The sequence below is a fragment of the Podarcis filfolensis genome, assembly GCF_964270895.1.
Source record: "Podarcis filfolensis genome assembly, chromosome: Z".
Classification (NCBI taxonomy): domain Eukaryota; kingdom Metazoa; phylum Chordata; class Lepidosauria; order Squamata; family Lacertidae; genus Podarcis; species Podarcis filfolensis.
This window is the reverse complement of record NC_139617.1, coordinates 17,602,839-17,623,769: the sequence shown is the minus strand read 5'-3', so window position 1 is coordinate 17,623,769 and position 20,931 is coordinate 17,602,839. Positions and strand designations below refer to the sequence as shown.

General features: G+C 44.7%; 2 protein-coding genes across 19 annotated transcripts; one reads left to right on the top strand and one right to left on the bottom strand.

The window, feature by feature from the left end:
* Nucleotides 1–472: 472 nt before the first annotated feature.
* LOC310754282 (magnesium transporter NIPA2-like) lies at nt 473–6,436 on the bottom strand. 3 transcript variants are annotated; one of them, XM_083596077.1, is made up of 6 exons: nt 6,298–6,436; nt 3,906–4,053; nt 3,682–3,738; nt 3,182–3,272; nt 2,918–3,078; nt 473–2,391 (listed from the first exon to the last, which is right to left on the bottom strand). In XM_083596077.1, the coding sequence occupies exons 2-6, from the start codon at nt 4,042–4,044 to the stop codon at nt 1,754–1,756; spliced, it is 1,086 nt and encodes a 361-aa protein (XP_083452203.1). In that variant the 5' UTR covers nt 4,045–4,053; nt 6,298–6,436; the 3' UTR covers nt 473–1,753. The 3 variants fall into 3 exon arrangements, with proteins under 3 accessions (XP_083452203.1, XP_083452205.1, XP_083452204.1); XM_083596079.1 differs by having other exon boundaries at nt 5,907–6,327; XM_083596078.1 differs by having other exon boundaries at nt 6,042–6,300.
* Nucleotides 6,330–20,844, top strand: TAF7L (TATA-box binding protein associated factor 7 like). Of its 16 annotated transcripts, XM_083596044.1 has the most exons (14): nt 6,501–6,880; nt 8,000–9,474; nt 9,969–10,037; nt 10,937–11,010; nt 11,811–11,889; nt 13,446–13,579; nt 14,511–14,664; nt 14,968–15,026; nt 16,208–16,280; nt 17,139–17,255; nt 18,236–18,415; nt 18,565–18,677; nt 19,783–19,842; nt 20,126–20,844. In XM_083596044.1, exons 2-14 carry the CDS (start codon nt 9,393–9,395, stop codon nt 20,168–20,170), a joined length of 1,239 nt encoding a protein of 412 aa, XP_083452170.1. In that variant the 5' UTR covers nt 6,501–6,880; nt 8,000–9,392; the 3' UTR covers nt 20,171–20,844. The 16 variants fall into 16 exon arrangements, with proteins under 16 accessions (XP_083452165.1, XP_083452164.1, XP_083452173.1 ...); XM_083596037.1 differs by lacking the exons at nt 6,501–6,880; nt 8,000–9,474 and adding an exon at nt 6,334–6,469 and having other exon boundaries at nt 13,449–13,579; XM_083596036.1 differs by lacking the exons at nt 6,501–6,880; nt 8,000–9,474 and adding an exon at nt 6,334–6,469.
* Nucleotides 20,845–20,931: the final 87 nt, after the last annotated feature.

The following is a 20,931-nucleotide window of genomic DNA, read 5'->3' as shown; positions in this document are numbered from 1 at the left end:
GTTTTGATGGATTTTTTTTGTGAGCATGACTATGCTGGATATCACCTCGAAGCTTGTAGGCAGCCTGTTTGTGTGACTGCCTTTATGAGTCCTGTGATCCTTCTCACAGTGTGAAGGAATTAAAATATATGGGCCAATTCTGTTGTGCAGCAGCAACATCAAAGATTGTAGTGAGCCATCAGAAACAACGTACTGGGTAGGAAAACTGATTTAAAAACAAATGGCTCCAAATGATTCAGGTTTATAAGCATGGATGAAGGGCCAGAGTGTGATTTGGAAATTCACTCAGTTTTTCACCAAGAGAACTGCTTGCTTGAAAAGCCACCATGGGTGAAGGCTGGAAATGGCTAAAAGGTTGAATTGAACTGCATTGGTAACATTCAGCTAGCAAGAAGTCCAAATAATTTTTTTTCAAAAGAAAGTTTAGGGTTGTTGTTTTTTAAAAATGTTATGAACTCTGCAACACTGTTAATGGCAGTACAAAGAAAAGTAACATTTATTTGAAATAAATTAACTGTCAACCTTAATACATCATCAACATTAAGTGATCATCAACACAGCCCCTGTGGCACTGGGCTTCCCTGACAACCAGTGCCCTCTTGTTCTCCTCTCCCCCCACTGAAATGAGAAATAATCATTCTATCGTAGCCAACAGAATATGTGCTTGTGTGTGTCTTACAACAGGTTCTCTGGTTTGCAAATGTACCCAAGAGACGTAGAAGGTTGGCAACCCCTGATAATACTTTAAAGAGAAGTTAATTTTTAAGTCACTTAAAATGCACTGTCCTTACATTCAGAAAGTGGTAGAGCACTGTTATTAAGATCAGGCATGTAAACAGAGTAGCAGCTGCATTCTCATGAGAGAGACTTGCATACTGAGTTAAAACAGTTACGTTTTACAGAACTTCTGTGCATTCTGATTCTGAAGTACACCAATGTAGAGCTCATTCAAGAGCTGAACTCATTGCTTATATCCTTGTTTTATCAGTGGGGCACTTTACATGATAGAGCCAAGCTTCTCCATAACCCAAGTGGTCTACTGTCCATGCCAGCTTGTCCTTGTGTTCTCATGTGTCTTCCCTTAATCTGTGTTCTTTAAAATGACCCAGAGGAAGAAAACACAGGGAGAAACCCTCCTCTCTCTTGCACACTCTTGTTTGTCCACATACTAGTCCTCTTGCTCATACACATATTTTTCTACTTCTCCCATTCCCCGAGATTTGAGTTACCTTCAGCAGATTACAAGAGAAAGAGGAATTCTGCTGTGCATTCCTACCTCTGACTAGAAGACTGAAGTATTTTGCTTCTGCTTACTCTGCAACACCCCCTGAGCAATTCACACCCCCCTTACCAATGCCACATCACCCATTACTTTTGAAACTTGTTTTTTGTGTTGGGGTTGGTCCAAAACCCCTCAGGTGCACATATTTTTGTCTCTGGTTTTCTTTCTTGTCCTCCACATCACTTCTGGATGTACGGGAGGGAATGCAGGCGACAGCAAGTTCAGCTCTAGGGCTGCCACTTGCTGAGCTCTAGCTTGACCTGATTGGGTCTCTAATTTGGTTCAAGTATGTTACCAGTGAAAGGACTCGCACATAAAAGCATTTCAAATAGTTCAGTGTTGCTCATTAGAACCTGATTCACCTTTTCTAGTGGAAAACAGCAGCAGTCTTAAGAAGCTCTTTGGAACATGGAAAATGGATTGGGATATATCTTTTTTTAAGCCGAAAGGCTATGTATAATGTTCTAGCTTTCATAAACTTTGGCCATATTGCTCCTCTGCTTTCTCTGTCCCTTCTTTGTGGGTGTCCTCAGAGTCCAAAAGGGGCTGGTGAAGACAGGACTGATGCTTGTCCCCCTTTCCCCAAGAAGCGGCTCGCACATTTGTTTGGTTATCCTTCAGGAAAAGAGGCAGCAGGTCTGCAGTGAAGGGGATGTCTCTGAAAGAATGCAGTAGGAAGATGCCAAGGACAATGGTGAGGAAACCACTGATGGTGCCAATGATGTGCATCAGAACCAGATGCTGCCACTCCTTGAACAGAATGGCAGAGCAAGTCATAACTGATGTGGTGAAGAGGACGTAATAGATGGGGGTCACTACAGATGTGTTGAAGATATCCAAGGCCTTGTTTAGGTAGTTGATCTGGATGGTGATGGAGATCACAAGGCAAATAAAAAGCAAATAGCTCAACGGTTCCTTCCAGACAGGCTTCCCAGCAAACAGTTCTTTCAGGGCAATACCCAAGCCTTTCGCAGATGAGACAGAGAGCGAACCAATGGCAGAGCAGATCAAAACATACACTAAGACGTTGCTATGTCCATAGCGAGGCCCAGCCACAAAGATGAGAAGAGCTGAACTCACCAGCATGCACACAGCAAACACTATAAATCCTGTGGAGGAGGAGAAATTGTTAAGGACAATATGAATCTTTTAGGTGTAGCTTACTTCTGCAGGATGTAGACAGTTTTGTTCAGATCAATGAGTGCACAAGCTAGATTCAATTAGTAGAATCTGGTGAGTAAAATACATAGAGGAAAAAGTATAAGCAGCAGAGCTTAGACAGTGGCTCAAAGGATAAGACACATAGCCCCCAGCTTATAATTTTTTTTTGCACTGGGTTTGACTAGAACTAAGACCTTCCTCCTTCAGTTGTTTGTAAAGTTTTTCAGTGCACAGTGTGCTTTAGAATTCTTATGTCACTGTTATGGTTCAAAGCCAACTAAATGCCATCGGTGGGGGAATAAAGAATAAAATAGGTCCTATAAAAATTATTCACTCACAGGTTACTGATTATCAACATGAGTTTTCATTCAATGAAATTAAGGAAAGCACTCAATTTCTGTCAAGTCCCCCTCACCCAAAATGGTATTCTGTTGGCGTACATACAGTAGGTAAATGAAGAGGGGCAGTTAATACCTGGATCCTTTAGTTTCTCCGCCATTGACTCCAGGCTGGAGACCTCTTCCTCCTGTGGGGCATGGATGACCATCACAGTGGAGCCTAAAATGCTAAGGATACAGCCGATCTTCCCATGGATATTCAGGTGCTCGTTCAGGAAGTAGGAGGCTAAAACTGCACTATAGGAAGATACAACTGTGTTGATAAAGGCCCTGAGACTGGCATCTTTATTTCCAGAAAAGGGCTTAGGGATTGGGAAACATCTGATCATGTTGTACTTACCTGACTAAAACACTTAGCGCTCCTAGAGGAGTGACCAGTGTTGCAGGGGCAAAAGCATATGCAGCAAAGTTGGCAACTTCTCCAATTCCCACTGCAAGAGAAGCAGTTTGCCATTGGCAAAAAAATGGTTAACAAAGAGCAAATTTCATCTTCCTTTCTTACCCTCATGGTGGGTGAGAAAATCAGGTGACCAGCAAGAGAAGTCTTCTTAATTCAACATTGTCCCCTCCACTTCCTGTCAGCAATCTACAAATGACTAGGTTATTAGGCAGGCTAGTAATGATTTTAAATAATAGTAATAATGATGATGATGTACCCCATCCATCTGTAGATGCCCCAGCCACTCTGGTGGTTTAATTTGCAAGGCTGCTTTATTATAAAGCTCCTTATACCAAGAAACTCATTGGGAGCTATTGGAGGTCATGTAAGAAGGCAAAGGGAATAATTCAAGTTGTTGAAATGTAGGTGAAGATGGTAAAATCTTGCGTGGAAGTACTTACTAGTTAGCAACCCTGCCCACCACATCCATTCCTTCAGATATGCATGACCCCCTAGACCTGTGAAGAGAGAAAAGAAACCAAAGGTGAAGTTTAAATGAAAACAGAAGCTGGCCTGGAAAACTTTTTCAAACTCTTAAGAAGCATGGACAGCCTGGTTTCTGGGATTTTTCCCATCCACAACAGATGTCATGGTAACTCTGTGAGCTCCTATTCAATATCATTACCTGCTCTGACAGCACCTCTGCTACTTAGCTTGAGAAGTCCCTTCTTCTTTAGGATAAAACTTCCTCCAATGAACAGGCTAGAGCTGAGAGCCAGGCCCAGTCCGATGTAGAAGTCGTAACGTCCCATTGAGTCCTCCATTTCAATCACCTCAAGTTTTGAGAGAGAAAGATCAGAGTGTAAATGTCTGTTCCAGAAGAACAGCCATCTTGAATCTGCAATAGCAGGAAGCCAAAAATACAGTGATGCAACACTGGCAGGTTACGTCCTATGAAAAGTTCACTAAATAAGCATTCTGTCATACAAGCAACTCATGTTCTACCTACATGCTTCCAATGGACACAATGTCTTTTAAGTAGAAGTGATTTTTCTGTGAAGTGGCCCAATGTTCACTAATAGGGTAAGCATAACTAGCCTCCCTTTGCTACTTTTGACAGAAGGAAAAAGGGATTTTTTTTCTCCAGGCCTCAAATACTCTTGGGGTACACTGGTATAATCATAATCTTATGGGGGTGGGGGGAGAAAGAAGAAGGTGCCTGAAGCAAGTCTCCTGTGAGCACCAGCAGAGTGAGTAGGAGCTTTTAAAAACACGGGGGGGAAGACACACTCCCAGAAAACAAGCTTACAGTGGTACCTCGGGTTAAGTACTTAATTCGTTCCGGAGGTCTGTACTTAACCTGAAACTGTTCTTAACCTGAAGCACCACTTTAGCTAATGGGGCCTCCCGCTGCTGCCACGCCGCCGGAGCACGATTTCTGTTCTCATCCTGAAGCAAAGTTCTTAACCTGAAGCACTATTTCTGTGTTAGCGGAGTCTGTAACCTGAAGCGTATGTAACCCGAGGTACCACTGTATATCCCAGCCAGCTAAGGACTCCAGGAGTCGCCAGAGAGCATTTTAAACACCCTCCCTTCCTTTGAGGCTCTTCTAAAGCCCCTTTGAAATCCCGCTGAAGCCATCCAAAACTCCTTGATGTTATCTAAAACTGTTTTGAGGCTAATTACAACGCTCAGAGTTTCTTTCAAACAAAGCCCTCAAATATACTGACGGGACAAAGTAACCCAAATCTACTCCGGGGATGGTACTCACAAGACAGAGTTATAAAGAACTGGGAATTTCTCTTACACAAGCTGCAGAAATGCCCCCCAAGGAAAAAGCAGGCCAAAATCTTAAAGTATTTCAAACCAAAAGCAGACGATACAAGAAACATGGAGAGCTTGCACTCTCACAAATTGTCTGTCGACCGTACCTGTCACGGGAAGGATATGAAACCTTATAGGGACTATTTGCCTCTCTTGTACTACAGGTGATGTTGGAACTACTTGTTAATGATCTTCCATAAGTCTTTCGAATGGCAAGTGAATACAGTCATAACTCAGGTTGAAGTAGCTTCAGGTTAAGCACTCCGCAGCAACCCAGAAGTAACGGAGCACATTACTTCCGGGTTCGGCCACTCGCAAATGTGCAGATGCTCAAAATGACGTCATGCGCATGCGCGGAAGCGGCAAAACGCGACCCGCGCAGTTGTGTGTTACGTTCTACTCAGGATGCGAACGGGGCTCCGGAATGGATCCCACTGGCATCCAGAGGTACCACTGTACCTGAAAAAGGGCCTATATTTATCCCCCTCTCCCTTCGAGGTGATGTTGTAATACTTAGGTGTCTGTGCTTGAGACCAAGACTCAGCTGACTTTTGGGCGTTTGTAAGCTAGCAGAATTCTGGGTGTTGGCTGTGACTCTCTGGAGATCTGGAGTTGCGTCAAACGCATATTAAAAAATTTGAGTTGCACAATTAAAAGTTGGTTTGGCACCCACTTAAAACAAAAAACCCCAAGCCTGGGACTTTTGGGATATAAATTCACTGGAAACATGGGAGGGGGGCGGCGGAAATAACTGGACATTAAACAACATCTTCAATAAACAGGTTGCCTGGAGCAGCAAACTCAACCTGCGCATTTGCAATTAAACACAAATAATACAAAATGCCAGTAAGTCTCCATATACCCATATACTCTTAGCTGTTTCGTAGGCAGCCTTGAAAGCTCCGGAGTAAATAGGCGGCAAATTTTACTTTAGATACACGCGCGCCCCTGCCAACCACAAACCACCGAGGTAACATAAAACATTAAAGGGGCTTGCTTTGGGCGGAAAAGCAGACACCACCCTTCTGTCTCCCCAGCCAAGTAACACCCTTCCCTAATTTTTTTTAGGGGGCGGAAATTACAGGTAAAGTAAGATTATAAGGGACGAAGGCCACTCCGGATTTATTAATCCGGATTTTTGAAAGGAAGCTTTCCATGGTTCCCCTGAGAGCGAGGGGCGCCCCTAGGCCTGAGGCGAGCGGGGAGGTCGAGGCCTGTCTAAGGGCGGCGGGTGGGGTGGGGCGCGCCGGTACCTGTCGCTGCCGTCGCTCTCTTCCCTGTCAGGAGCAGCTGCCGGCAGGCCTCCCGCGGCGTCCCTTCCTCTCTCCGCCTCCTCCTCCGCCCCGTGGCCGCCTGTTCCGCTCCCGTAGCTTCCGGGGCGGAGCAGAGCTGGCCACCTTTGGCACACTGGGCTGCCGGCTGCCGGTGAGTGACTGGTGACTGGGGGAGTGGGGGTGGGCGAGGCGCCCCCCGGGGGGACAGGCCTCACCTGAGCACTGCTGCTCCCAAGCCCAGCTCACCGAGGCCTCTGCCGGCCCCAGATCCCTCCCTAGACCCTTCCTTTCATTTCTCGGGACTTTTCCACTTTCTCTCTCTCCGCGCTATCTCACCCCACCCCCACCCCCAAAGGAAAAAAAAAACCACTTTCAGGGCTCCCCATACCCTCGCAACACCTCCGATGAAAATAGGAGCGGCCCCCTATCTCATAATGATGATATGGGATATTCTGGGCTCAGATCCAGAAACCAGGATGGGGGGTGGGGTGGGCGAGGCGCCCCCCGGGAGGACAGTCAGAGGGCTGTCCTTTGAAAATAGGGACACACAGAGAGTCTGGGAGCCTGCACCCTAAACAGCACCCCAAGACTCGTTCCTTACTCTTCTCCAGGCCCACTGCTATCCCCTGTCTGCTTCAACGCCCCCCCCATAACCCTAATGAGCACCTTCAAGAGCATATGGAAAGAGATATCCCAGGACTAAAGCAGCCCCCACAACCCAGGTCCCCCCCTTCCTTTCTTGCAGCTCGGAATTCTTCCTTCCCCCACTTTGCAGTGGCCCCGAGCCCCAGGCAGCCTCCTGCCAAGGAGGTGTAGGAAAGAACCCCCCCAAGAGTTGCTCTTTTTCTCCAGACCCACAGTTATTCTCTGCCGCACCACCTTAGTTTCGTCGATGCCCCCAACCCTAAATGGCACCCCCAAGAAAGCATTGGAAAGAGATTCCCCAACCCTGCAACAGTTCTCCTTCCTTTCTATCTCTTCCCCAACTCAGAACTCTTCCTTGATTATCCACACCTGTTGCCTCCACATTTGAGAGCTTCCCCCCCCCCCCCACTCAGCAGAACCAGTGTGGTGTAGTGGTTAAGAGCGGGAGACTCGTAATCTGGGGAACCGGGTTCGTGTCTCCGCTCCTCCACATGCAGCTGCTGGGTGATCTTGGGCCAGTCACACTTCTTTGAAGTCTCTCAGCCCCACTCACCTCACAGAGTGTTTGTTGTGGGGGAGGAAGGGAAAGGGGAATGTTAGCCGCTTTGAGACTCCTTAAAGGGAGTGAAAGGCGGGATATCAAATCCAAATTCTTCTTCTTCTTCAGAACGTGGGGTGCATGGTTAAGCCATGGTACTCACTTCTACAGGAGGCTGAAATGGCCACCAAACTGGATGGCTTTGAAAGAGGATTAGACAAATACATGGAGGGCATGACTATTCATGGATGCTAGCCATGATGGCAATGCTTGATAATCTCCAAAACCGGAGGTGGTATTGCTTCAGAATGCCGATTGCTGGAAACTGCAGGAGGGGAGATGTGTTCTCATGCTTGGGTCCTGCTTGCGGGTTTCACACAATATAAATTGAAGCAGAGTTTGTGTACTAATTAAAAAAAATAAAACGAAGAACTTAAAAGAGACTTTCTGCAGCAGACCGAAAGCCCATCTAATCCTCCATCCTGTTCTCAGTAGTAGATGCCTGTGGGGAAATCTGCAAGCAGGATCCGAATGCAACAGCACTCCCCTCACTTGTGATTTCATGCAGTTGGTATTTAGAGGCCTATTGGCTCTGACAGTGGAGGAAGAATGTAAACATTGTGACTAGTTGCCACTGATAAGATAAATTCATGCAAAATGGGACCAATTCTTTCTTAAAGCCATCCCAAGTTGGTAGCTTTTAGTATCATTTAAATGCCCTGTTGTATGTGTAAGTAAGGTGGTTAAATTATACATTTTAATACACTTAAACTGGGCGCAATTTTAAATCAGCTTTGATGGGGAAAGCTCCATGCTTTGTATGGAGAAGGTCCCCAGTCCAGCCTCTGGCACTTCCTGCATCAGCATGGAAAACTAACACTTAGGGTAGCAGCTTTGGTCTAGATCAGGTATCTTCAGCCTTTTCAGGCCCAGGGCCCACCTTCAATCCAAATTTGCATCTGGGGACCCATTTCTTATTTTTTACATGGTGGTAATGCTCCTGTTGTGACCCACCTTGGAAAACGCAGCAATTCACTAGTGTGTCCCAACCCACCAGTTGAAGACCAGTGATCTAGATGGTTTGATCATCTGACTTTGTATAAGACATTATTCAACCAGATCCATGCACAATGCAAGGATTTGGTTTTGTACCTGTAGTACTCAATGATGTCTTCATTCAAGTAAAGTCTGTTTCCCCTCCCCAGTTTAAAATAATATGGTTTCCAGCTATCCTGATTTAATTCATCTCTGATATAGCCTTTGGATAGTATTGCAAAGCATTCTTTCCACACAAAAAAGCAGTTATTGTGTAATGGCTCAGAGATTGAACCACAATCCAGATGCTTAATCAGCCTCAGTCCCTTCGCTCGCCTGATGTGTAAGGAGAATGACTGACTTTGCAGAGTTGTTGCAGTAAGATACTGCATACTAAGTGCTTTGAATGTTCCAATTATTTTTCAAAATACTAATACTATTATTCAACATACATGTCATTACTTCTTTGGTTGTGCCCTATCTATGGTCCTTAAAAAATGCTTCATTTTGGAGTCAACGTATGAAAGTTTCATACTGGTAACCACTAAAAAAGCTGAGGATAATCTGATTTCTGAACTTTTTTGCCTTTTTTGCCAGTATGGTGTAGTGGTTAAGAGCGGTAGTCTCGTTATCTGGGGAACCGGGTCTCTGCTCCTCCACATGCAGCTGCTGGGTGACCTTGGGCCAGGCAGTCAGTCAGTTTTATTGCACATAGCCAAAGGCTGCCGCAATGTACACAGAATTATTTGACAATTAAAAGAAAATATACTACCTTGGGCCAGTCACACTTCTTTGAAGTCTCTCAGCCCCACTCACCTCACAGAGTGTTTGTTGTGGGGGAGGAAGGGAAAGGGGAATGTTAGCCGCTTTAAGACTCCTTAAAGGGAGGGAAAGGCGGGATATCAAATCCAAACTCTTCTTCTCCAAACTCTTCTATGGTAAGTATGGCAACCATAGTGCCATCCAGATATTTTAAGATAACAACTCCCATCACCCTTGCCCATTATCATGCTGTCTGGGAATTTGAAGTCCATAACATCTGGATGACACCACATTCAATTCTAATCCAACCTAGACAGATGCCAATGGTTAGGGATGCTGGAAGTTGTAGTCTTCAATACCTGGAAAGAACCATGTTGGGCTACCCTTGCTATAGGTAAACAAATTATTGCCTGCAGATTAGCTGATCCTCGGCTATAGAGAGAGAGGTTATGTGGGATGGGGAAGAGTTCAGGGGAAGAGTTCAAGGGAATTATTATTATTAAGGGAATTATTATTATTATTGTTATTGTTGTTGTTATAGAATCTCATTCATGGGGACAGAGAAACAGCAATTTGATGTATTTAATCTCACTTTAGTAGCAGGCATTGTTTGATCTACAGACATTTTTCTTTTCTTTTTTTAACTGTTGTTTTCTGCATTTATGTTTAGTTTTTTTGAATGGTACAAGTTTTTATAAACGTTTGCGTGAAGCAAGAAGAGGAGAGATGGCATCTACAAGTAATGCATTTGTTTCTTTTATGATACTCTGGTGTTGGCTCTGTAGTTCTTTCTAGAAGAAGGATCTAAATGCAAATATTACTCCTGCCTTTCTGAAATTATCCAAAAGAGGACTGCAAGCCTTTGGAGTGTGATTAGGGGAATGGAGGGGGCGGACCGGAGCAAAAATGTTGATGAGCTGCTGTGTTTTGAGACAGTGAAATCTGTAGCCTTTTACACATGTGGCATCCATTGCCAACTTTATATAAGGTTTTACTGTCACTAGTTCAGTGGCAGGGAATCTCCACTTTTACTTGCCACCCAGTCAGCACCCAGTGCTTCATAAATGGCAGGATCTTTACTCCCAACGGCTGCATTCTCCTTATGCTTCAAACAGTAATCTTATACTGTACTGTATGATTCCTGCATTCCTTTGATCTTGTGTGTATTGTCAAATCTGATTTTCTACACTGCTGATCACACCTTATTTGAAAGAGCTAAGAATGACTTTTTCAGAGTATGGGGTGGGGAAGAAGAGAGAAGCTTTGCTAGTTTGATTCTGCTCTTTATCTTAAAGCTGTTGAGTTTTGCCCTGTCGTATGACTGAAACTGCGGCTCAGAGTAAATTATGGAGACCGTAGTGGCTATTTGGGCAAACCCTTCTGCTTTTACCATCTTGCCTTTTATTTCTTAAGCTGCCAGTTGCATCTGTGGCTTTATTGTCCAGAATATGCTTTTCATGTGTGGTGCAAGTTCTCTAGTTCCTTCAAGTAAGGTGCTTCTGAGCAGAATGCATTTGGGTGTATTGCTACTTTGAGGCTATTAGCAACACAGCAGGTTGGATAACAAAGGTTGAGAGAAGCTACTTTTAGGCCAACAGGTAACCATGCTTTCTCTTTTCTTGTTCCCTGAAACACAAGAACAAAAGATGAGCAAGAACAAAGATGATGCTCCCCATGAATTGGAGAGCCAGTTTATACTGAGACTGCCTCCGGTAAGAGACCCTTTGCAATAAATAGCCTCAAAGTGCTCTGTGCTTGCTTCCTGATTCTCTTGCTGTAGGCATGAATATGGGTTGGTACAGTGGGACCTTTCTGTACACCCATGTTCGGCCCACGTCTTCAGCGCCTGCATGGGCTGGGTGTCGGGAGCACCTTCTCTGACCTTCCGATCACAGGAACGTAGGAACATCAACACAGCATTCCCGAGGAATAAGTCCTGGTACGGTGGACTCACATTTGCTCACGTGAGCACCTGAAACGCAGCAGAGTAACAGAAGCAAAGCTGTGGAGGTTTTGTTGCATACCTAATTTATTTCTTCTAATTAAACAAACAGAAGAACATAACAAACATGTACGAGAGAAACAGCTCTCTCATACTGCCATCTTGTCTCTAGACAGGTCAAAGAAAAAGACACATAGTGCTAGGGATGGATGTCTAGAAGAGTAGCTTCCTCCCCCTCCTTTAGACAGAAAGTAAAACAAACATGATCTGGTGATCCTTGCAAAGGGAGGGATGAAAATGCTGACAGTACCTCTACTTACGGACCCGATCCGTTCCAGGGTGCCGTTCGCACCCTGAAAAGTCCGTTAGAGTGCCGCTTCTGTGCCTGCATGTGACGCAATAGAGCGCTCCTGCGCATGCGTGAAGCGCACAGATTGCTCCTGCACATGCGTGAAGCAGTGAACCCGGAAGTAAACACGTCCGGGTTTGCCGCATTCGTAACCTGAAAAAACGCACCGTGAAGCAAATGCAGCTTGAGGTATGACTCTATTGTAAACTCTGCCTTTTCAGGAACATGCTTCTACTGTGCGGAGGGCAGTTCAGTCTGGAAGTGTCAACTTGAAGGACAGGCTCACCATAGAATTGCATGGTAAGAGGACCAGGTCAATGAGTTCTTACTTCTTGGGAGTTGTATCCAGTGCTAGTCCTGCTCAGAGTAGACCCACTGAAATGAATGGACATTGCTAACTTTGGCCTATTAATTTCAGTGAGTCTAGTCTGAGTAAAACTTAATCAGCTAGAACACTTGACTTTTGTTGTTACACATTTATTACCTTAAGCTATTCATCAGGTCCTGCAGTTTGGAATGCCCAATCATTAGGAAGCTATTGGGTGGGGCTACATGAAATTGCTGGGGGGGGAGAGGGATTGTTCTGCCACTGATGCCTCCACACTCTCTAAAAACAGTGGAAAAGTTGAATTAGTTTTTTGTAAATGGGGGTAGTACAACTGGTCTTTTCTCCTGTCTATACTTCAGGAAGATAATATATCTAATCCACGTTCCCACCTGTAATGTTAGTTTCCACATGCATGAATATCACTTGATTTGATTGGCTGTTCAGTAGGTGACTTATGTGTTTGAGGTTACATGAGCATTATTTTAATGATAACCCATTCACATTTGCAAGTTATCACTGAATGTTGCAGTAATCAAAGTTCTGCACAGTATGCCAGTATTATTATTATTTTTTTGTTATAAAGGAAAACATGATTGAGATGTATAGGTGTCCTCCAACTTATGTGTGATCGACTCATGCGTGACTGGGAAATAATTAAATAATTCAATCCAAACCCAGAAATGGCAGGAGGGAGCTGGCTCACGAGGAGACCCTCTATGGAGCCTAAAGACGATGCCAGTGAGGGCAGAGGAAGCCCCGAAGAGACCGGAAGCACAGTGGGGCTTTGTTCTGGCTGCTTAGCCTCCTTGTCTAACAGCCGACATGTGGGGTAGCTCAGGAGCAGCAGCCTCTTTCCCACACAGCCTCCAGCTGACCCCAGAATGTCAATTCTAGTTGTGCATATTTTTTGATACAGTATTTTTGGTATGAGAGGGAGTTTAGAGGGTGCACCACGCTGTATACGATTTCACTTATGTGTGCAGGGGGCTGGAAGCAACCCCCTTGTTAGTGTGAGGATGCCTGTATAAAATGATGCGGACACAGAGAAGTTTTTTCTCACTCTCTCATAGAATTTGGCATCCAGTGGAGCCAAATGTTGAGAGGACAGACAAAAGGAACAACAACTTCTTCACATAATTTGTAGTTAATTGTTTATAGTTACTGTGTAATTTGCTACCCCAAGATGTAGTGATGGCCACCAGCTAGGATGACTTTAAAAGGGAATTGGACAAATTCATGGCTACTGGTGGCTGCTAGTTCTGATGGCTACATTGCCTCCAATATCAGAAGCAGTATGCTTCTGAATACCATTTGATAAGGAACACAAGCAGGAGATTATTGCTCTCATGTCCTCAGAGTGACCATTGAGGCAAATAGGAAACTGAGCTAGATATGCCTTTGGTCTGATCCAGCAGGGTTCTTATAAAGTAGCACACATGCATACATGTTAAACATGCCAGAACTGTGTTTTGAATTGCTAATAAGATACCACGAATCTTCAAGTGCAAGCCTACTTTCCTCTCTGCAGCAGATGGCCGCCATGGGATTGTGCGAGTAGACCGGGCCCCATTAGCCGCCAAGCTGGTGGACTTGCCTTGTATCACAGAGAGTTTAAAAACAATCGATAAGAAGACTTTCTATAAGACAGCAGATATTTGCCAAGTAAGTATTGTCTCATGGTCTGGATATCAGACTTTCTCTGTCCTCCCTGTGTCTTGTACACAGTCTCAATTTTGCCCCACTCTCATTTCCATGCTAGAAGCTCTTTATGGATGTTCCACGATGCAAAACATCTACACCCAATTTTGAGTGTGAGAAATTCCTTACAGTTGGCTGTTCTCCCAAAGCAAGAAAATTGAACTGTCTTAGAGAGGCTTGTGCCAAATACTGTTGGTGGCAAAATGGTTGGTTGTCTCCTCTCCTCCCCAGTGCTTTCATATCCAACCAGTGCTGGCTTCAGATTTTGGCCAGCCTTCAGGCACAATGATCTCGATGGGGCCCTTATCTCCATGAGTTCAAGAATTCAAATACCAAAATAATAGGAAGGTACAAATATTAAACAAAACCTATATCATACTGAAACTTCAGATGGCTACATCCATAGCCATAAATACGAATAATGTGCAAAAATGTGTGATAATAATGTTTAATATTACAATGGTGCTCCGCAAGACGAATGCCTCGCAAGACGAAAAACCCGCTAGACGAAAGGGTTTTCCGTTTTTCGATGTGCTTCGCAAGAGGAATTTCCCTATGGGCTTGCTTCGCAAGACGAAAACGTCTTGCGAGTCTTGCGATTTTTTCCGCTTTCCCCCCCTTTTTCTAAGCCGCTAAGCTGCTAATAGCCTTTTAGCCGCTAAGCCTTTAATAGCCGCTAAACCGCTTATAGCGCTAATCCGCTAAGCCGCTAATAGGGTTGCTTTGCAAGACGAAAAACCGCTAGACGAAGAGACTCGCGGAACGGATTATTTTCGTCTTGCGAGGCACCACTGTACCAGCATAATAGTAATATGAATGTTATTAGAGCCTTCAGGTACCCAGCAGTGTGAATCCCTGACATTGACCTTGCATATAACTCCTTTTGGGGATTTAGATGCTTGTGTGCACTGTGGATGGTGAACTATACCCTACTCAGGAAGAGCCAGCTCCAGCGACTACTGATGCTAAAACTCCTTCAAGTACCGATGTCAAAGCCAATAAGAAGAAAGACAAAGACAGAGAGAAGAAGTTCCTCTGGAATCATGGCAGTGAGTAGAATAACTATATTTCATTTCACCTTCCTTACTTGACTTTGTGCCCGCTTCCCACTCTACCTCCAGAAAAGTCCCTTCCATTGATCCTCAAGGAGTTGGAGTATTGTTTGCCAATACAATATGACCAAGATTCACCCTCACCCTTGGTTTCTTCCAAATTGGGGAGCTGCCATTGGCTGTTCTCGTCTTTGCTGCCTAGCTCACTGCTCAAGGAGAGATCCATTTTCCCTTAGTAAGTCACAATGCCCTTCAGCTCTCCCTTTTGCCCCATGTAATTAATTTGCTGTGATGTTCCAGTTACTCTCCCACTGAAGAATGTGAGGAAGAGGCGGTTCAGGAAGACAGCTAAGAAGAAGGTGAGTTGCATCTCCTTGTTTGGTGTTAGCTTTGAATTGTTGCTCACACATGCTGTGGCAGAAAGCCAACCACAGTGCAAACTGAAGCAGGCTAAAAGTTCCACCAAATCAGATAAATGTTCACCAGTCTGGCATGATTTCATTGCTACATTGACAAGAAAGACAACAACAGAGGTTCACCAGCACAGTTGTGTCTCCATCTGGAACTTTCAATGAATGTATATTTGACAGCTTGCCATAGTTAATTAAACCCATAAGGAGGACCTGAGCTCAATAGCCTGTTTTCATTTATGATTCCTAGCAACTGGTATTCAGAAGCAGGTATGTGTCTGATACTGGAGGTAATATGTAGCCTTCATGAGTAGTAGCCACAGTTTCAAAAGATGCACATTGCTTCAAACATTCTTTCTTATAGGAAAAATCCCACTATAGGTCATTCTGGTTTCTTAAAAAACAAACAAAACAAAAACAAACAAAGAGAAATCACATGTCCTTGACTGACAAAATGTAGTAATCCAGTCAGCAGGAACAGATTGCCCAGTCTTGTGTGGTCTGTTTTGTTGTTGCTGTTTTTCAAGTGGAATTCCCATGATTCACTGATTTGTGTTTTTCAGTGTATAAAATAAGAGAGCATAGAATATTTTAAGGCAGCTTCCCCCAACCCTGTGCCCTCCAGATGTTTTGAACTTGTACTCCCATCCTTGCCAGCCCAGGTTAACAATGGTCAGGGATGATGGGAGTTGCAAGAGAGGGGAGGCACTGTGATGGGGAAGGCTATGTGCTAATGTGTGCCAAATGATCCTGAATATGCAGATCTAAAAACCGTAAGAAGTTCCTTGCTGGAACAGACCAAGGTCTGACTTATCCAGCATTCTTTGTGAGAATCTGAGTGATCAGGAAGCACTAAGTGATGTGCCATAAATTGTCCTCCCTGGTCTGCTGGTAGACCACAGTCTCCTTTCCACCAATCTCCATTTGAAGGCCTTTGGAGAAGAAGTTGTGACTTGCTTGGAATAATTGCAGGAATCTTAGAGGATGGCTCAGGAATGCTTTTGAAAATGGAGGTAGAAAGGTTGCAGGTGTGTCTGTGGCATCCAGTAGGAACGACACTTTGCACTGAGGCACAACCAACTTGTGGGTGCGTAATATTGTTTTTCTTTCTTTCTTCCTCTCTGGCCCAGTACATTGAGTCTCCAGATGTGGAAAAGGAAGTGAAGCGCCTTCTGAGCACAGATGCTGAAGCTGTCGGAGTCCGTATCCTTTCTTTCTAGTGGTTGCTTTTTATGTAGACCAGTTTGCCATCCTTGCCTGAATACACAAGTGCTGAATGTATGTTTGGGGCCAGAGGTATCCCACAATCTTGACCCTAGCAAGCATTGCATGCTTGCTCACATGCATTGTGTGTCTCCTCTCATCCCCCACACTTGTGACTTTCTGCATGTTGCTCTGCTTAGGCCAGCTGGTGGTGGCTGTTGTTCTTTTTTGAATTTGTATGGATCAAGTAGAATTCTGTGTATGGCAAAGACCCAGAGTGGAAGAGTCTGCTTGCATCTGGCTGAATAGGAGCAGACATATCCTGGTGGCATCTTTCTTGGGATTTATGGCACTTGCAAAGGCTAGTCCATTAGGGCACCTTGGGCACTGCCTTGCTAACTGTCCTCAGTCTGCCCTCAGCTGGCCACATCTGCTTGCCTTGCTATTTTCCTCCAGTCTGAAAAGTGGAATTGCTTTTCAGCTTCACCTTTCTCAGTCTAAGTATTGCCCTTGTAAAACTCAGCAAGGAGGAGGGTGGGAACAGAACCAGAGTTATTGGCTCCACCTATCCTTGTCTCTGGTTGTACCTACTGTTCGTCTCCCTACCTTCTGCCCCACTAGTTCCAGTGGGTACCAGCCACCACTGCATTGTGCCATACCTGTTCAGGAAAGCAGTGTGTGCAAAAATGAACAGGTGTAGACATCAATTAATGTGCTTCAGTGGAAAGCTGGAGAGTGTTTTCTAATCATCTGAAGAATATTGCTGTAGCATCAATTTACCAGCGCAGATTCCATTTTTCTAGAGCATGCCTCCCTATTGAACTGGTTTTTCCTTGACTCTTCTGTACCTGTTCTGAGGCTGGGAGGTCATTGCCGAAGATGAAACAAAAGACCCTGACAACCATGGTTCACTCACAAGCTTGGATATTTCTTCTCCTGGACTGTCTGGACACAAACCAAGCCATGGCACTGCAGGTATTGTCAAACTTCAGTAGCTCCCTAACTTGAAGAGCTGTAGATCATCTTATCTTGTATGCCAGAGTTTGAAGGTTCAGTCCCTGATACCTTAATAGGTATTTTGTGGTTTTATATCTTGGTTTTATTCTGTGAACTGCCCTGAGACCCCTGGGTGTAGGTAAAGGTAAAGGACCCCTGACAGTTAAATCCAGTTGTGAACGACTCTGGGGTTGCGGTGCTCATCTCACTTTACTGGCCGAGGGAGCCGGCGTTTGTCCACAGACAGTTTTTCCGGGTCATGTGGCCAGCATGACTAAGCTGCTTCTGGCGAAACCAGAGCAGCGCACGGAAACACCATTTACCTTCCTGTCAGAGCTGTACCTATTTATCTACTTGCACTTTGATGTGCTTTCGAACTGCTAGGTTGGCAGGAGCTGGGACCGAGAAACGGGAGCTCACCCCATCGCGGGGATTCGAACCGCTGACCTTCCGATTGGCAAGCCCTAGGCTCAGTGGTTTAGACCACAGCACCACCCGTGTCAGTATATAAATTCAACAAATAATAATAATAACCTCCAGTTAAAATTATTGGGAACCAAGTGATGAGAAAGACCCCTTTCTGCTTGAGTTCCTAGAGAGACACTGCCTTTCAAAGTGGACAGTCCTGAGCTAAATGAGCAAATAATCTGACCTAGTATAAGGTAGTTGCCTGTATTCATATTCCAACTTGCTGATGCTTATATTTCTAGATGCTTTCATGCAGATGGCTAAGTACAAAATATATAGATAGTAGCTTTTGGGTACAGTTTTCTGACCCAGCGGACTAGAGAAGAATTTAACCTGGCCTGGCAAGGAAGCTGGAGGTCTTTAAATTAAAACAGCGTCAAGAAGGCTATTTGTTACCATGCTAACCAAAAGGTTAGCAACACTTTTCTAGGATAATTTTTACTGTGCGTATTGTAAACTATACTCTTCCCTTTTTCCTTGTTGCTTCAAAGCGATAGAACATGCTGAGCTCCGGGAGATGTTTAAGGATGTCAGCAGTACCAGCAGTGATGAGGAGGAGAGGGATGACCTGAACATCATGGACACAGAAGAAGACTTAGCGAGGAGACTGCAGTGCAAGCTGAATGAATCAGATGGGCAACAGCAAGAAAATGAAGGGTCCAACCAGATAGGTATGATGCCTGAGGCCCCCAGGGAGGGAGGCTGTACAGTAGATGGGGTGGTCAACTTCAATCAGGACCTTACTCGGCTTGTGCCAGAATGTGCTGAGGATTGTTTGACTTGTTTCTGGAAGTGCTAAGTTTTCTGCTCTGTCTTCCAGCCATGGGAATCCAGAAGCAGATCGACAACCTGAAAGACAAGTTGCAGGAGACCCAGGACCGCAGAAAGCGCCAAGAAGATCTCATCATGAAAGTAGAGAACCTAGCCCTCAAGGTGAATTCAGCATCACCACCCCTTCTCTAGAGAAAGTCTAATAGAAGCCTGCTCAGCTCAGCTGAGTTTGGCAGGTGTTTATAGCTAATAGGCATCTCGTTCAGCAGAGACAATAGTCCCTACGGTGGTAGAGTATATGATTTGCAGAAAGTCCCAGGCTCGTTCCCTGATTATCCAGTTAAAAAATAAATTAGGTTGCAGTTGGTGAGTCTCTGTCTGAGACTCTGGAGAACCACTGCCAGTTGGGGTAGACCAGAGATGGGCAATCTTTTCAGACCATGTGTCACATTCCCAGATGGGCAGCCTTCTGGGGGGTGAGTAGCACAATAAATGTCAGATTTACTTTTGTGCAGTATACGTCCATCACTGTCTTCCATGCAAGCAACTAGGAGGCAGTAGCAGAGTTCAAGGACGCATTCCAGCCAGCCAGTAGCATGCAAGGGAGGTTGTGAAGTAGGGCTTCTTAGGGGTGTGGCTTGGGGAGATTCCCGTGGGCCAAATAGAGCAGCCTGGAGGGTGACATTTGACCCCCTGGCATGATATTTATGCACCCCTGCAGTAGACAGTACTGAACTAGAATGTCAGCATTCTTCAGCCTTGAGTCTCCAGGTATTGTCTGACTACAGTTCCCATAATCTCCACTTAAGTAATTGTCGGGGATGATAGACGTTGTAGTCCATCAACATGGAGATCCATGGCTAAAGGAACACAGGATGGTCTTCTAACTGACCTCATAGAAAGCAGATTTGTCTTGGGGAGCAGGTAGATAACCCTAGTATATCAGGGCTTACTTCCTAGACAATAATTTGAGAAAGAACCTGAATAGGTAACCAAGTTTTAAAGAGAGTAATACAGCCCTGTGCTGTTTTCATCTTAACCTGTGGCTTGAGAAAATCCACACCCTTGGGTTATGCAGCAGCACAACCTGCGATTTTGCCACAGTTGCCTTTTTTGTGGTTGGTCTGTGTGGGAGGTCAGTGCAGGCTGAAGACCCAGCTGTGCGCATGAAACTGCCCTTTGCAAAAGAAAACCTATATGTGTTGTGTTCTTTTGTTAGAAAAGTACAGGAGCAACAGCCACATTTCCTGCCCATCTTGTTTTCCAGACCCGCCTCCAGGCTGTGCTGGATGAATTCAAACAGCAGGAAGAGCTAGAGAAGCAGCAGGTAAGGTGGTCTGTAAGGCTGACAAACGGGGCAGTACAGTTAATCAAGCTGCATTGTGAACCCACAAGCAGTGCTAAAGTCTTTCCCCCATGTGATAATGAACCATATTTTCCCAACTGTGAACTTGAAAAGCTTTTCGTCATTTGAGAAAAATTATGCTGTGCTCTCTGGTACGATACAGTGTGAAATGCTTGCCAGTAGCTGAACTGTCCACAAGTGTTTTGCAGTGTGGCTTAAGAGCTCTTAACCATATTTTGTCTCTCTACATTCTGTTTCTCTTCAGCTGGCCTCTCTTCAAGAGCAGCTAGAAGCCCTTATGGAAAAGTGAGTCCGGCTTTGACACACCAAGCCAGTACAGATGTGATGCCAACCGAAAAGCTCCAGAGACTGCCTGCCTTTTGGGGGGGGACCCTTTTTAATTCACCAGTGATAGACGGATTTGGTTCTATGGCTGGGAAGCAGATCCCTGTCAGTATTTGATGTTTTATTTGCACAAGGGACTGGCGTTTTGCAGGTAATGGACCAGACATGTGGACAGAAAATACCATCACTTGAGGGGAAGACACTGGTTCCCTTGAGCATGCACACATGGTCAGTTTCCTGATGAAGATAGAAGAGTCTTAATTACAGTCTTGGTCCTTAAAATTTATTACAATTTTCTAGAAGCCACCCAGAGTGGCTGGGGCAACTCAGCCAGACGAGCTGCATAGATATAATGATTTTTTAATATAATTTAAAAAAATAATTTAATTATTTTACTTAATGCTGAGCTAGCATGCAACCTTCTCATTTTTATTTTTTATTTTAAAAAAGCAGCTTATGCTCCTAAGAGTAGTGTGAAATCATTTCTTTCCTGGAAGAGAGCTGTTAGGGCACAGTGCAGAAGCGACTTGTGAGAAGGAAAACACCACTGTTCCCGTCCTTCATGTACTGACATGTGTTGTCTGTAAGAGGTTCACCTACAAAATAACAGCAAATAAAAATGTATGTTTATTGATCTCATATTTTTTGTAATGTGGACAGTTTCCCCAAGATGGTTGGATACACACAAGCTAATCCCAGCTTTCTCCCTCCAGAGGAATAGCTTTT